The 16,770-nt window shown below is 44.1% G+C and overlaps 1 protein-coding gene across 1 annotated transcript; it reads right to left on the bottom strand.

Annotated features, from left to right (window-relative positions):
• Window positions 1–352: 352 nt before the first annotated feature.
• DDX59 (DEAD-box helicase 59) lies at window positions 353–16,122 on the bottom strand. Its single transcript, XM_083156855.1, has 7 exons — window positions 14,525–16,122; window positions 14,238–14,405; window positions 9,473–9,562; window positions 8,929–9,180; window positions 6,991–7,143; window positions 5,805–5,933; window positions 353–834 (listed from the first exon to the last, which is right to left on the bottom strand). The coding sequence occupies exons 1-7, from the start codon at window positions 15,881–15,883 to the stop codon at window positions 574–576; spliced, it is 2,412 nt and encodes an 803-aa protein (XP_083012981.1). The 5' UTR covers window positions 15,884–16,122; the 3' UTR covers window positions 353–573.
• Window positions 16,123–16,770: the final 648 nt, after the last annotated feature.

Below are 16,770 nucleotides of genomic sequence, written 5' to 3'. Positions count from 1 at the left end.
ACTACAGAATTTGACCACCTCCATTTACTAAGGTTATTTGGCAGAATGATAAAGCATGTTTTACAGGTTATAAAAATGCATCTTGAACCAACCAAGTGGCAATGCAAGGGGAGCAAATACATTTATATTTTTATGTGCAGGGTAATTATATACTGGATGCTTTTGCAAGTGGCCTACAAATTTAGATTTCAGTCTGGTCACACTCCACCAAAATGTAAATCTGCCTGTACAAGTTAAATCTGCCCTACCTCCATTGCATCGTGGTTTTGTCCAGGTGCACTGTTACTGTTTTGTGTTACTTCCAACCCAGAATGATGCACTTAATCAGCGAAATCCTTAACACTGGACATGCGCCAAACAAATTATTAGATTTTTAATCAGTTTCAATGAGACAACTCTCAACAATGAGAGTAAAATATTCCTTGGTGAGAAATCTCCCAAGACACTTTCTGAGCAAGTAATCTATATCCTTACGTCAAACATTTCCTCCCAGAAATAAGATAACAAGGCAATTTAAAGAGATCCTGCTCATCAAATATGTGATTAGTCCTCTCTGAGGGGCGATCACAGTAGTCACTTGTGGGACCTCCGCTTGTCATGTTTTCTGATGAGTGTCAGAATCTGTTCTGTTGTTACCACTTTGTCTCGGTCCTGATGTTTTCTCTGTTCTACCCTCTTCTGCTCAGAAACGTAAGGGGAGTTCAGGAGCTGAGGGGGCAGCAGGGAGCCAGTGGGCTGCACTCTCTTTACCAGGTCCCAAAAAAGGTTTTTGTTATTTTTGTTAATGAAGGTAATAGCCGTTCCTCGATGGCCTAGTCTTCCGGCTCGTCCCACCTAGTTTACAAGAAAAATTCAATACAAGAACAATGAGAAATCATATTTGAATTTAAAAAAATGTGTACAAAAAAAAAGGAAATCTTCCAGGTAACCAATATATTTACAATATAGAATGCGCAAACAAGAAGGAGAATGGAAATTTTGAGTACGAACCAGGGTTTAGATCAACAACAGAGAGTAGGAGAAACAGCTAACAGCAACCAATCAGAATCATCTTCCAGCAGCTTATAAGCCTCATGTTTTATGGCAGTTGCCCTATGGGCATACAATTATTTTGTTCACTACAGGTTTGGGATTTTTTTCACCATTAAAGGGTCATCACCATATTGGCTTTCAGAACTACAAGATGTGGGATCATTTGCACACTAAAATCATCTTTTTTTTTTTTTAATTCTGTTTTTATTGAAAAGTGTTACGTACTGTGGCCGCTCACCTGTCTCCGGCGGCGGCCATCAGCGTCTGTCTCCGGCGGCAGGGAGATCCCGGGGGCATTGCTGGGCAACGCTCCGGGCTTCCTGCCTGTGATGAACGTCAGGCGTCGGGGCGTTGCTAGGCAACACCCAGACCTTCCGCCTGGCCTCCAGTAACGTCGGCGGCAACGGCACCACAGCTCCCACGCCAGTAGGCGGGGAGTTGAAAAGAAAAACCAGCTTCCACTGCTGCAGGTCGCCGGTTATAGCGTCCTGTGAGTGTCTCAGTGAGCGTGTTCCTGGTCCCTTTACAGTAGTCCTGTCTGCCAGTGCATCTGTCTATCAGTTCCTGCCCGTCAACAGCTGTGATCCACCGGTCATCTTTAAGATAAGTCAGCGTTTCCAGTCTTGTGTATTATCTATTTCTTCCGGAGTCACCTTGTGCATTGTTGCATTAACTATTGTTATTTCTTCATCATCCTGTGTATTGTTACACCTACTCATTATCTATAGTGTGTCACCTTTTGAGCATCCCCTGGGGGTTCCCCGTCATGTTTAGGGCATCAGTTAGTGCCATCTCTCTGCCTCAGTGGACGCGTTGTTCCACGCAAGATCTGACAGCATCAAGGGTGGAGCCGGCGTAACCAGCTCCTAGAAACTCAACTGTTATTAGGTGAAGCCTAGCACCGCACGCATCTGCCGACTGCAGCTAGAGGCAACAGAGTCAGGGTTTTGGGTTGGGGATATTCCCCACAATCCTAACACAAAGACAGATCATATACAATAAACTACAATAATTGAGTCCTAATATATGGGAAAGAGATACATCTTCAAAGGGCATGTGGTTCTTATCATAAATTGGGAGTGCAGAAAAGGTATATCGTACCCATAGATTCACAGAGGGTAGACTTGGTCATAGATATGATAGCTTTGACTTTTGTCATGTGGTCTTTATATTCCACTGAGCTTTTATATTCCAACCATGGGAGCCCAAGTAGCCTTGAACTTGTTTTTCTTATCCTTAGCGGATAATAGGACCTCTTCCATAATCATATAGTGATCTAGCCCTGTAAACCACATTTCGCGCGTGGGGATGGTGGTCGATCTCCATAGTGTAGGTATAATAGCTTGCGCTGTGTTAGTTAAATGTTTCAGTAATGAGTGTTTGAATTGCGAGAGTGATGTTGGAGTGATTCAAGAGCCAGAAAGCTGGATCCAGTGTGATAGAGGAGGATGTGATTGATTGGGATATTGCATGTATGTCGTTCCAGCAGGGTTGTATAAGGGGACATTCCCACCAAATGTGGAGCATAGTTCCTTCGGCTTTCAAGCATTGCCAACATTTCGCTGATGTGTTCAGGTACATGGTATGTAGTAGGGAGGGGCATTTGTACCATCGCATAAGATTTTTATATTGGGTTTCTTTAGTTTGAATACAGCTTGAGCTAGAGTGGGTTTTAAGATATATGGCTTCCCATTCCTTCTCGGGGGAAGGACCTGGTAAGGTCTTTTTCCCAGCGTTTAATGAAGGTATGGGGGGGGTTGATGGTTTGCCGTAAGATCATCTTTAATTGTTCAGGGTCAGCTATTAGTCTGCAAGGTTGTTCACCATTGTGAGGTAGAAATAATCGATAACACAAACTGCACTCCACACCCATAGCATTTCCTGAGGAGGTTGTCTGTACAATGGGCCTGATTCAGAGTTTATCACTGATCAACAACTTCACAATTCGGCCGATCACTGAACTACTGGACGTGTATTTTAGCCGCAAATAGCAGCAAAATTCCTGACCGCTATGTACTCGCAGTTTGATTGGCCCCTTTTATGGGTGTGGTGGAAATAAGGCACATATGTCCTGGTATTTTGGAGGAGTGTTTGGTGTCAGCAATGACCACTTCCACCCTGCATGCAGTTGTTAACTATTATAGGAACACAACTGTACATTTAACAGGTCAAAATTAGTATACACTAGTGGTCGAAATTGTATAAACCTTTTGGAAAATGTGCATTCTGAAGTTTAACAGCTTAGTTCACTATTATATGTTCATATTATACCAAAAAACATACATCATTATAATGGCAATTTAATTTACCACATAGGACAACATTATACAATAAGCTTTTTATAAATGACACGTTTTGGAAGTTATATGTACTGTGCTTTGGTAAAGTAGTTAGGCACAAATGATTGATGGTAGACTGAACATATGGAGCCTAACGAACAGGTTTGAATCAAACACGGTGGAGATGTTCTTCTGACCGGGTGTGGATCAGTTGGTCACTAGCAAGTTGTTAGACAGTCATTAGGTCGACACCATTAGATCGACAAGCATTTAGGTCGACATGCAGGAAGGTAGACATGAGTCTAGGTTGACACGGGGTTTTCCACAGTTTTTTACCCGAATGTCGACACAGTCGACATGGACACACATTAAAGTGCACCACTTCCCCTCGCATTGCTTACTGTGCTCACCATGCTAAGGTGCTCAGCACACTATGTAATTCTCCCACCACGTCCTAGTGGATGGTAGGACATTAAATACCGCCTGTCGGCACGTCGGCTCAAAAAACAGTAAATAAAACCAATGTCGACCTAATGACCCTGTCACCCTAACCCATGTCGACCTAAATGCATGTCGACCTAAATGCATGTCGACCTAAATGCATGTCGACCTAAATGCATGTCGACCTAAATGCATGTCGACCTAAATGCATGTCGACCTAAATGCATGTCGACCTAAATGCATGTCGACCTAAATGCATGTCGACCTAAATGCATGTCGACCTAAATGCATGTCAACCTAAATGCATGTCAACCTAAATGCATGTCAACCTAAATGCATGTCAACCTAAATGCATGTCAACCTAAATGCATGTCAACCTAAATGCATGTCAACCTAATGACTGTCTAACAACTTGCTGGTGACCCAATGACCGTATCCCTTCTGACCAATGAATATGCTTTTTAGCCCATTCAAATCTTTTCAGTTTCTGGAAGATAAAAGTGGAATTTTTCTTGTAATTCTGGCACTTAATCCAAAATACTGAAGTATGTGGTGAACAGTAGAGGCACAGGTGTTTACACCACTCGTTATTTTGAATTACCTCAGATGATTTTTGTCACTCAAGTATATGACTTTCATGCTTCTATCACAGCATGGTGTTGTGGATCTCTTCCTACCTTTACCAATTTGGTTGTGAATTGACTGAGTCTGGTGATACTTATTCCACAGTTTCGAAATTCCTCCTTTGCTTATTTTACCATCAACTTTTCCTATAATTTTGTTGTGTTACCCGCTTCCCGTAAAGTAATTATTTTGCATCTCTTTCTAGGTGAAAAGTTAACTCTTGCGGGATCGCTGCGCTCACCTCGATGCGGGCTCGGTGGTTTGTTTCACTCGCCCCAGGTTCTATTCTCCCTCTATGGGGTCATGGACCCCCACAAGGGAGAATAGCCCGTCAGTAGGGATTTAAACAGTCGAGATTCAGATAAATATATAGCTGATAGACTGGATAGAATTAAGCTGGACTGGCTACTTCAACATAGATATAGGGTTCAGTCCAGTGGTAGCCAACCCTAGCCCTCGAGAGCTACCAACAGTTCACATTTTCCAGACAACCTAGCTGCTGCACAGCTGCACTCATTAATCACTGACACATTTTAAAAGATACACAGATGGAGCTAATTAGCTCACTTGTGATTCTGTGAGGAGACCTGCAAAACATGCACTGTTGGTAGCTCTCGAGGACTAGGGTTGGCTACCCCAGGTTTAGTCAGTAAAAACTGCCTAGAATAAAAAGGGTTTGTGTTTCGAATTGATAAACTAGTAAAGACATCTATCCTTACTGGAAATATTATCCCTTGTAACCTACAGTATGTTAATTTAATGCCGTTCAACAAATAATATATAGACACATATAATCATAGCTTGTATCAACTGTTTCCTAAGGTGCTTTGCAACAGGTGTGTTGGAAACTACCTCAACTTTAAAAGCATAGTTGCTGTGAGCTTTAGACCAGATAGCATACCTGAAGACAAATACTAAATGTGATAGTTGTGATGAAGCGAAGTGGGCGTGGTCTACGGCAATGACGTCCAGGTTTGTCCTGCTGTTTGAACCAGCGGCTGTCTTGGTGCGGCATACAGTGGACGCTACTCTCTAAAGCTGGCAAGTTGTTAAATTGAAACCTTGATGTACGCAAGCTTATACCGTATATCGGTATTTTTTTTGTGCTCTTTCTTTTCTTCTCATTTTACAAACTACCTATATACTGTACCCATGGTGGGTCCATTGAGGAGAGTGGCACTACACAAGTTTGAGAGGACGGACTCCTATGTACATAAAGAGACTGTGCGCTATTGTTACAAATACATATACTGTATATACATACATATTTTTGATTTCCAATTCCAGTGATTGAAGGAATATTTACATCACCTGCAACTATAATTATGTAATTGTGCAATATATGATGCTAAACACCTCAATATTTTATATGTAATTTTTGTTACTCTTTATAGACCTGATAAAATAAAATGAATATCATCTCCTCACCTGATGGACATATTCATCCATACTTGATGGCATGTCAAAATTCACCACCAACTTCACATTCACCAAATCCAAACCTCTGCCTAGAACACCGGTGCTGACAACAACATCATACTCTCCCTGCAGCAATCCCTGTATAAAAAAATGGGAATAGGATTTGTGTCCAGTCTTCAATATCATTCAAATCTAGAGGGAGCATTAAAACACAGGAGCTAAACCACATCAGATTACCAATATTAATACTGGGGGAGGGGTGTCTCTGCTCTGGTATTCCCAATCACTTTAATAAGCACAGTCCCAATCCTTACACAGATTGGAGGCACTGCTGACCACATTCTGTACTGCTTGTGGCTCATTTGGTGACAGGAGATTTGGCACAGTGGTTGTAATGTAAGACTTTAGAATCTCAGTGGTACGGAGTGAGAGGAACAGTGCTGAAGGTGATCAGAACAAAGACTGCTGCTGTTTGCAAGTGATGGCAACCTGCTAAATACAGTGTTGGCACTCTAACAAAAGTATGCTTATTGATTGCACTACTTACTGTAACAAATTACAGAGTGATCAAATAAAATATGAATTACAGAAATGTATTACCTTTATCTGTAATGTACTTTATATTAACAACATTTCCCAAAGGTACAAGGTATACCCTGGATGAGCACCTTGCAAACCTCTTTAAGTGCTCAGACGCTGCCTGACATGCGCAGTCTAATCCAGAAATCCCGAGATTGGAATTGAAATCCCAGACTTTTTGGGGCCAAATTAAATGTTGGAGAACATCAGAACAGGTATGTTAATAAACACTTCAACTGGCCTTTCTCTTCTTGCTAGTATCCCTTTGGTTCTATTACTGAACCGAACATTGATAATGACTCCCTCCACCCCCACCCCCCATCTGTGCACGCAGCTCAATCTGACAATATTATCAGCGACAGCATGCATAGCAAAGGTCCTGATGACATGACTGAACATCGCTATATCGTTCACCCTTTGCACCACAGATATAGTTAACAATATCAGTGGTGCCCGGGATCGCCAAGTGTGCAATCAGCATACTGTACATCCAATAGCAAATAATTTTGTTTTAAGTTCTTATCCTTTGCTGTAACTAGCTGTAGCTCTGCTGTGGGTTTAATTTGTTTAACGGTCCAAATTATTGTAACCACAAACTCATCATACATGATCTTACCTTAAGTATCTTAGTCCTTTCAGTTTGGGGTTTCTCAGAATGGATCGCAACGCATTTCAATTCGGTAATCTTATGGACTGCTTCACTGAGCAGATCTGCACCAAGCCGGCAGTCAACAAACACCAGGACCGGGGGCTGGAAAAGCTTTGAGTCCTAGGGAGATAAAGAACATCTGTGAGGAGAGGGGGCTTGATGTGGTTACTACTGTTGTTCTCCAATTATGAAAAGCTGGCCAATGTTTTCAAGAGGATCAGTTACCCTACAGTATACAGATATTTGGGAATTTTACTATGCTGTATGCAACTACAGGGACATAGATGGTATTATCCCAAGTTAGGAGTAAAGAAAATCTAGAAAGAATTGGCACCTTGGCAAAACTATATTGCACTGCAAGGAGGCACATTTAATATGAGCAGCTGAATTTAGAGTTGGGATTGCCCTTTAACTCCCTGGAGCTACAGAATGAACGATATAGTGCATACACCCTGAACGATTCCAGATGATAAAGACAAAATTGTTTACTTTATCACTGCCAATGTATCGATCGCTTGTACACACTGAACGATATGCACCTAGTCATAAACGACATAGGCAAAATTTGACTGCATGTACAGACAAGGGGGGGTTGACCCGCAGAAGTGTGCATCATTATCGTTCCTATACCCTGATCAATATGCATAATAATATCCCTAACGTTATCGTGCATATTGTCTGCCTTTATGGCATAGTGTGTAAAGGGTTTTTAAAATTGAAACAGAAAACAAAGCCCCAAGCTGACTCTTGCTGGGCCGTTGGCTAGATACAATTCAGGGTGTAGTTATATATATATATATATATATATACAATATATACACTTAACATCGGCACTCACCTTTCCTAGTTTTGGGGTGCCCTATGGCTTGTGACCACATTGTTTAAACAGACATTGGATGGGCTCTGCACACACTAAATTAACTGATAATAAATAGTGGAGATTTGGTTCATGAATTGATCAATGCATTTAAGCCTGCAGCCCCCGTCAAGGGACCCCACTGTTCTGCAGGTCCTACCACTATCGCTGAAAATGGCTGCAATACACATAGCTATCACATCAATGTTTGATACCAGGCATGCTATCTGGTCTGAAGCTCACAGCAGACTTTGCTTTTATAGGTGAGCAGCTACCAACACACCTGTCACTAATCATCTAGGGAAATGGCTAACACAAGCTATGGAATCTTAGTTAAAAACAGGGTGCATGAGAGAATGTGACCACATCAAACATTGATGTGATAGCTATGTGTATTGCAGCCATTTTCAGCGATAGTGGTAGGACCTGCAGAACAGTGGGGTCCCTTGACGGGGGCTGCAGGCTTAAATGCATTGATCAATTCATGAACCAAATCTCCACTATTTATTATCAGTTAATTTAGTGTGTGCAGAGCCCATCCAATGTCTATATATATATATATATATATATATATATATATATATATATATATATATATATATATATATATATATATATATATATATATAAAATAAAGCTCCTAAACATTGATATACAACACAGAAAAAGCTGTCATGCAAGCAAACAGCACCAAACTCGACAGGCATATGCAGGGTCACATTTGGGCCATGGTTCTCAAATTAGGGCCTCAAACAGTTAATGTTTTCCAGGTCACCTTTAGAAATGTGACAGTGGGTAATGCACCTGTGACCCAGAAAATGTGAACTGTTTGGGGTCCTGAGGGCCAAATTTAAGAACCACTGATCTAAGCAATTACCGCAAAAAGATATATAAAAAATTAACTAATCTGAAAAAGGTTAACAACAGTGTCAGTGAATAATTGATACATTTTTGCTCAATGAAACTATACAATAATGTGTGTTCCGTATGATAATTCTGAGATACACTTTTACATGTAAAGGACACACTGAGCACTAGTAAATACTTACATTCAGTATTTCAAATAGCTTCTTTTTCTTGGATGGCTCTTCCACCCACAGTACAATCTGGCGGACATTAGCACATGGCTGGTTCTTCTCACCCACAGTGATACGCACAGGATGCTTCAAGAGCTGCTGGGCAAAACTTTCAATGCTGGCAGGAATGGTGGCTGAAACCAAAACGGTCTGACGCTCCTGTGGGGTGTGTTCAAAAACATCAAGGACTTGCTGCTGGAAGCCCATCTTTAGCATGGTGTCTGCCTGAGAAGTACATGCGATTCTCACGTTAACACAAATATACATCAACCGATCATCATTGAAAAAGCCATGGTAAAATGTTATATGTTTAGTATTGAGGGCCATAGTATTTCTGAAGTTGTATACGTGCATTATAATGCAACATCCAGTTAACAATGGTACAGAGTGTGATTTTACATTATTATACTGCTGCTGACAACATTCTAGAGGTGCTGAAGGGCATGCTATCCATTACAGTATACTGTAGAACTAGCATGGAGTAAAAATTCTACAAGCAAATAACTGGGACATTTACCTCATCCACTATTAGGATTTTCAGTTCACCAAGGTTGATAGAATCTTGTTTAATTATTTCCAAGAGTCGTCCAGGGGTTGCAATAATAATCTGATAGCATTGACATTATAAAAGAAAATAATTAAATAGGTTCACATATATACACCACAATCATCTATATACTGTATATGTCTAGTGTCCGTGAGTCTCCGAAACACTGCCATCCGCTGGAAGTGAGTGAAACTACATCTCTTTCTCATACATGCAAAAACACAGAAGGTAGCAGACTAGGGGGAGGGGAAGGTTAGTGTTAGGCTGCAGGGAGGGGAAGGTTAGGGTTAGGCTGCGGGGAGGGGAAGGTTAGGGTTAGGCACTTCCAAGGCAGGTCGGACCTGATTTCCCTGGCAGCTCCCCGGGAGGGCTCACGTACGATTAGGCATTTGATGGGCCAATTTTTAAATATGATAAATCGCATGTGTAGAGCTGCAGGTGGAGGGATGCCGAGATCTGGGTGCAGGGAGCCAGGCTGCAGGAGAAAAAAAAAAAAAAAACATACAAATTAATGGGTAGCCAATCAGCAGCTGCCTATTCATTTGTATGTTTTTTTTTGGCTAGGTTTAGACTAGGCTAGGTTTAGACACTGCAAGGTGGGCAAGGGTCAGGGTGCGAGGGAGGGTCAGGCTCACAGGAGGGTTAAATTATTTGTGGTGCCCCAACCCTAAAATATTTAATGATCCTCACACACACACACACACACACACACACACACACACACACACACACACACATATTGTTTTGTCTGAATGTGATCAAATGGTTGCTGCGTTATGCAGAGGACACTACAGCGGAGCAAGGTGAGAGCCACAGCTAGTGGCTTATGCGATATGGCATATGACACTAGTGTATTTATTCACTTACAGTTTACATGATGGTGTTTGAAATTACTTCCTAGGGTATGACTCTGATGTGGGGCAGGCAATCAGCTGGCAGGGTATATAACCATTTAGGTCTGAGTGAGGGGTATGCTCCTGAGCCTCAAGGTAGTCTTGAAAAAGGTCCACAAGTGGACCAAAACGTTGAGTCTTCCTTGATGTTCTGATGTTTGAATAAACCTGTTTGTTTGGACTATTAGGAAGCCTGGTGAGTGCTCTCTGCCCTACTGTTCCTATTTATGGAATTGACCCTTTGGATTCGTTTTTGAGATCTGGCACTACAGCAATTAAAAGTTTCTGATGTTATGAGTTGTCCCACTTAACCCTGGAAAATATATACACACTGGAGCAAGCAGCGTTGCAGCATGCAAGGACAAATCTACATTTCTCCAGGCATCGTCATCAGTGGCGCTGCTTGTTCCCATATTGCTGCTTCAGTGCAGTGATTAGTAGATGCTGGGGCTGCCAGGACCAGGAGCCAGAGATCTGCAGGAAGCTGCTGCTGCTGGACCCTCTGATAGGGCTGCTGTCCTTCACACCTGTCACTCCCCCTCCCTGCCAGTGCCTCATGACCTGCCAAAAGTCCGCCATCCTGGCCACCGTCCCCTCTTCTGCCGGCCACTGCTGCTACAGTTGTACACCCAGCCAGGAGCCCTTCCTTCCACACGCGTCAACGCTGCCTGACTAATCCGAGCAGAGCCAGTCCCATGGGACCCTCCGATTCTAGAAAGGCGAGTTCCTGAAAGGTATTTCTGGGTAAAATACATGCTATAGCATGTATTTGCAAACCCTGACCAAGCGTAACCTTGAGGCTATTGACACCAACTCTTATCATTCCTGTTTGACTCACTTATCTCTCCTATTCGCTCTCTCATGCCCTGACCAAGCCACTTCCCTATACAATTCATCCTTTACTCAACACCAGATATCTATAAAAATGCTCACGTACTGCTGAGCGACAGTGGATCAAATCATGCTATAAGGCAGACTTCCCCCACTTCAAACTTATGCTCTCATCCTTCAGTACTGCCTTTTCCCTCACTAAACACTCATACTTCAAGAACCTCATCTCCAGTCTTCAAAACCTTGGGGCCTCTTTGCCACTGTCATCTCCCTCCTCCACCTCTACTTTCTGCTCTTGACTTTGCCACTAACTTCACATCCAAAATTGAGTCCATACGTTAGGACCTCACATACCACTAAAGCAGGCATTCCCAACCATGATCCTCAAGGGACACCAACAGTGCAGGTTTTAGTGATATCCAGGCTTCAGCACAGATGGTTTAATCAGAATCCCTCAGATACTAATTAAGTCACCTGTGCTCAAGCCTGGATATCTACAAAACCTGCACGGTTGGTGTGCCTTGAGGACCATGGTTGGGAATGCCTGCACTAAAGGATCATCAGCTAGCCACCTCATTGCCCCTCCCCTTCCCTACATTTTTCTCCCATGTATCTGGTGAGGAAGTCCTGGCCCTCTTTCCTTCTGCTTGGTCCACCTTGCCCACATCATCAACCCCTCCTTCTCATTAGGTACTATCCATTCTGCCTTCAAGCAGGCACTCATCTCCCCTATTCTTAAAAAAAAACCTTCATCCTGACACCCCTTCCAAATACTGACCAATCTCACTCCTCCCTTTTGCCTCCAAACTCCTGAAGCGCATTGTATTACTGATTTCCTTTTCCCCATCTCACTGCTTGAGCCATTTCAGTCTGGCTTCAATCCTCTCCACTCCAATGGAGCTGCCCTCACTAAAGTCTGCAATGACCTTGCGGTTATATCCAAAGGTCACTACACTCTCTGCTTATTTTCCTTGACCTCTCTGCTGCTTTTGTCACCGTCGACCACTCTCTCCTTCAGCAAATCCTTCACTCCTTTGGCCTGCATGAAACCACACTCTCCTGACTGTCTTTCTACCTATCTGTCCAATAATTCTCCATTTTCACTATGACTCCACCTCCCCCACTTCTACTAACAGTAAGTGCCCCCCAGAAACGTGTTTCTTACCTACTTACCATATATGAAGTGACTTCAACAATCAGGTGAGGGGTTTGTCTGGACCTTTACAACCAGCACCAGCACCTGGTTGGATGTCCATTTATTATATCCTGTTTATATTGTGTTGCTAGTGTTCATTCACACATTGTTAAATTATGTACTTTTTTAATTCCACACTTGTTGAGGTATATTTAATAAAGAAAAATAATGGAATTTATCATTATCCTGATATGGGCACTGCATACAGATTTAAAGGTATGAGACTCTGGGCCCGATTCAGATGTTTTGAAGGCAAGGGCTGTGCAATATTATGCTTGATGCCACAGAAAAGGCCTTAAGAAAACCAAGGCCTCCTGAAGGCTTCTGTGAACTACTGCTATGACCGAAGATGCAGCATCGACTCATGTCCATGAACAACAGCCGTCTAAGAAACACTAAGGCCGGTTTCACACACTCCGGCTCCTGCCGGACGGCGAAATCCCGCACGGCCAGGGAGCCGTGCCGCACACAGTAGTTGTGAATGGACACTATTGTGTCCATTCACACGGGTCGGCCACGGCCCGGCCGCACGGCTGCAGCCGGATCCCGCCACTGGAAGGGACGGCTGCCGGGCTGTGGCCATCCCCTCCATGATAAACTACTGTGTGCGGCACGGCTCCCTGGCCGTGCAGGATTTCACCGTCCGGCAGAGCCGGAGTGTGTGAAACCGGCCTCAGGATTACTCAGGGTGGCCTAAGTTTTAACACTGTTAGCGCCAGCGAAGGATGCAATTCAGTGCAGAATGCTGCTGGCATTGGCACACTCAGAAAACAACACTGCCCATTGCCACCCCTTTCCCTCCGCACATGGCAGCAGCGTGTCAATCATTCTTAGAGGGCACAACAAGTGTCTTATCAGAAAATGATCTGATATGCGCATTACAAATGAGGATAGTCTAATGGGCCCTACACACAGATCAATAATCAGCCACTTTCTGAGCGATTTTACATAATCACTCAGAAAGTGGTTGTTGATCGCTCTATGTGCTGGACTGCGATACATAACAGCCCCGCTTATTATTGTCACTCAGAAGGCCCACACATCTTCACGTGTGTGGTGGCCTTCTGAGCCATCAGCTGCCAGAAGCCGCCCTGCCCCTGTGACGCGGCCTGAAGCCGTGCATAGAGATGTCGGAGCTAGCGCTGCTGCCTCTCTGATGAGAGCAGCGTGTCACAGGCCACCCGCTCACCTATCGCTGGGAGACAGTGACCAGCGACAGCATGAATGAGAAGAACAACAATCTTCTACAAGTCGTGGGGGGGGGCTTATCAGTGTACCCCTGTAGGCCGTAGCGCAGCACCTGCTTTTGCCAGTGGTGTGTTCTAGTTATACAAGCATGCCAAAAAGAATGGATTCACAGTAGGGAAGGAGCTGGGTCAGTGGTAATTCCAATAATTAGGATTGCAGCTTCAAATTTCCATTAAAGTGCACTATAAATACAGCATATAAGAAATCACACTGACCGCTTCAAGTATGAAGATGGGTAGCTGGAGGTGGCATGGGGGCAGGAGATGGGTAGCTGGAGGTGGCATGGGGTTGGGGGGGAGGAGAGGTGTTGTATCTCTAAAATAGGCCCTGTGACAATACATGAACTGTACATTATACTAAAAACAGAATTATAGTGAACATTAAAAACAAACAACTAATCACAGCTGAATTTGCCTTCTCCCTCGACTTAGTTTAAAAAAACAAAAACAGCAGAATGATATACTAAACACTATAGAAAATGACATCAACGAGAAGATGAGCGACTAGTTTGATTAAAACAAATGCACATTGAATCATTTCGTTAGATCAGTGCTATCCATAAAATCACCTGCACACTTTGCTTCAGTCTGTGCAGCTGGGGTGGTAATGGCATTCCTCCCACAAGCAAGGCGGTCTTCATTTGGGGTATCTTGAACATCAACTCTTGTGCCTGTCTCTCTATCTGCACAGCGAGCTCTCTCGTGGGTGTGAGAATAAGAGCTGCTGGGGAATCCTTCTAAAAAGACAAAAGGTAAATTCAGAGTAACATTCAGTGGCAATATTCTGCCTGTAATGTACCGGATAAAATAATGCGGTCATACAAAACAACACTGACAAGTGACTCATTCACAGTACCTGTTTCATACACCTGATAATAGCTGGGAGAAGGAAAGCAGCAGTTTTCCCTGATCCTGTGTCTGCACTTGCCAGTATATCCCTCTCCATCAGTCCTACAGGGATCATCTGCATTTGGATAGGTGTAGGAACTTCATATCCAGCTCTCTTCAAGTTTACACTGAGAGCTGGAGGAAAGCTGCAGTGTTCAAACTCTATGATTGGTCTGCACACCTCGCTTCCTTGCACAGACAACCCAAGCTGATGTCTTAGATGGTCAATCTGATCCTGTGCCAGCTGCATAACAAAGTCATGTTCTGTGTAGATGTATGCTGCATCATGGAAGTGAGGCAGAGAAGAAGCTGGTGTCAGTGCTATGGTAGCTGGATTAGACAATGGTGAATGTTCTGCTGCAGCATTTTGTGCCGTTATAGTTTCTAAAGAAGAGGACTCAGGATTTACAGAGGTGCTCTGAGGGTTTGTGATCCCTGTACACAGCAAGATATCCCTGGCTTTACACTCCAAACTGCACACATCGTGCTCAGTCAGGTCACATATATACTCTCCATATCTACCACAGATAACACAGACAGGTTCCCCCACAAGGGGCCAACGCTGAACTTTGCTGAAAGATTTGATGGGTTCATCTTCCAAGACAGAAGGAAAATCAGATGCGATCGTGGATTTGGAAGATGATTCAGTTATTGGGAGAGGTGTGGGGTGAGAGTTAGGAGAGGATTCTGAAGCAGAAAGATTGGCTGAAAGACTCAAATCTGTCAAGAGAGAGGCAGATGCTGATGTATTAGTGCTAGATGTAAATAGACTGGTACCACCAGACACAGATTTCAGCACTGGTGCAGGTGATGAGAGGTCTGGTGGCACATGGACATCACAGTGGATGGGAAATGTTGGCTGGACAGCTGCTGATATACGTGAAGTACTGGAGGGACCGGGTGATAACGTGGTACAAGAGACAGATGTAGGAGATTTAGGGTCTGGAGGTGAGATAGGGACATCTAGGGGGTTGGGTACTGTTGTAGGGGCGGATGCTGGAACTTGTGATGCACTGGAGCATGATGCTGATAAACTGGTACAACCAGAGCCAGATGTCAGCACTGGAGCAGGAGATGAGGAGACTGGAGCCGTGGCATTACTGGGGGTGGGCGCTGCTGGAGAAGAGGCAGATGATGTTGCGGCTGCAGCACACAGTGATGGAGGATGTCCTGCAGGGCTTACGGAGCCCACACTGTCTGCTGTGGGGGGAGAGCTGTCGGGAAACGCAGACCGGGCAGTGGCGATAATGCTCTGTGCAGGTGCTCTCCTCTTCGCCCCGGGCTTCTCGTTCTCATGCCGCCTTTTGACGGCTCTCGGTACAAACATCGTCACACTGAGCCTGTCGGTAATACGCAGTACCTTTACCCCGGGGGCAGCCACATGTGTCAGGACTTCTGTCTGACGAACCTCCAGACAGGTTACGGTATAATCACATAACCACCTAACGCCGGGTCAAACAGCAGCTGCATATCCCCTACACTGCTTCCGACGCACAATGATGACGTCTACAAGTCTTCATTTTCATGTTGCTCTGCCCGCCGTACGTCTTTGTTTGTTTGGCTCAGTGTTTCTAGGCTACGGAATAGGCGAAGCTTCATGGAAGTGACAAGCGTATCTCTCTACCCGAGCCCCCCAGTAGAAATTACTGGCTGGTTATTTCATACCTCCCAACATGACCCTCTCCAGAAGGGACAGAATACTCTATTACTGGACTTCCCTCTTAATTAATGATTTATATCACCTGTGTTGCAACACCTTTCTTATCAATTCACATGTTCAAAACAGGTGATGGCAATCACATACCTCCCAACAGTCCCGATTTCAGCGGGACAGTCCCGATTATCAGGGCCTGTCCTGCTGTCCCTCCTGCGGTCGGCAGTGTCCCGCGGCCAGAGGCGCGCAGGAGATGCGTCCCGAGTCGCCGTCGACAAATGTTGGAAGGTATGCAATCATACATTAAGAGGGAAGTCCAGAAACAGAGCATTGTGTCCCTCCTGGAGAGGGATATGTTGGGAGGTATGTAATTGTCAGATTATAGATAACTGGATTGTTGGTACTTCCTCATTTTAGTGGCCACTGCTTACGTACGGCGAGCCCAGGGTCGGATCCATGATAAAATGACAGGGGGGGCACCATGATAAAAGAGGGTTTAGGTGGGGGAGGGGCAGTGTTAGTAATGCCAGTGTACATGCTAAGAGAGTGGCAGAGAGAGG

This window comes from Crinia signifera, chromosome 8, assembly GCF_055691185.1.
Source record: "Crinia signifera chromosome 8, ASM5569118v1, whole genome shotgun sequence".
Classification (NCBI taxonomy): Eukaryota; Metazoa; Chordata; class Amphibia; order Anura; family Myobatrachidae; genus Crinia; species Crinia signifera.
Note: the sequence above shows the minus strand (reverse complement) of the source record. Positions and strands in the feature narration are given on the sequence as shown.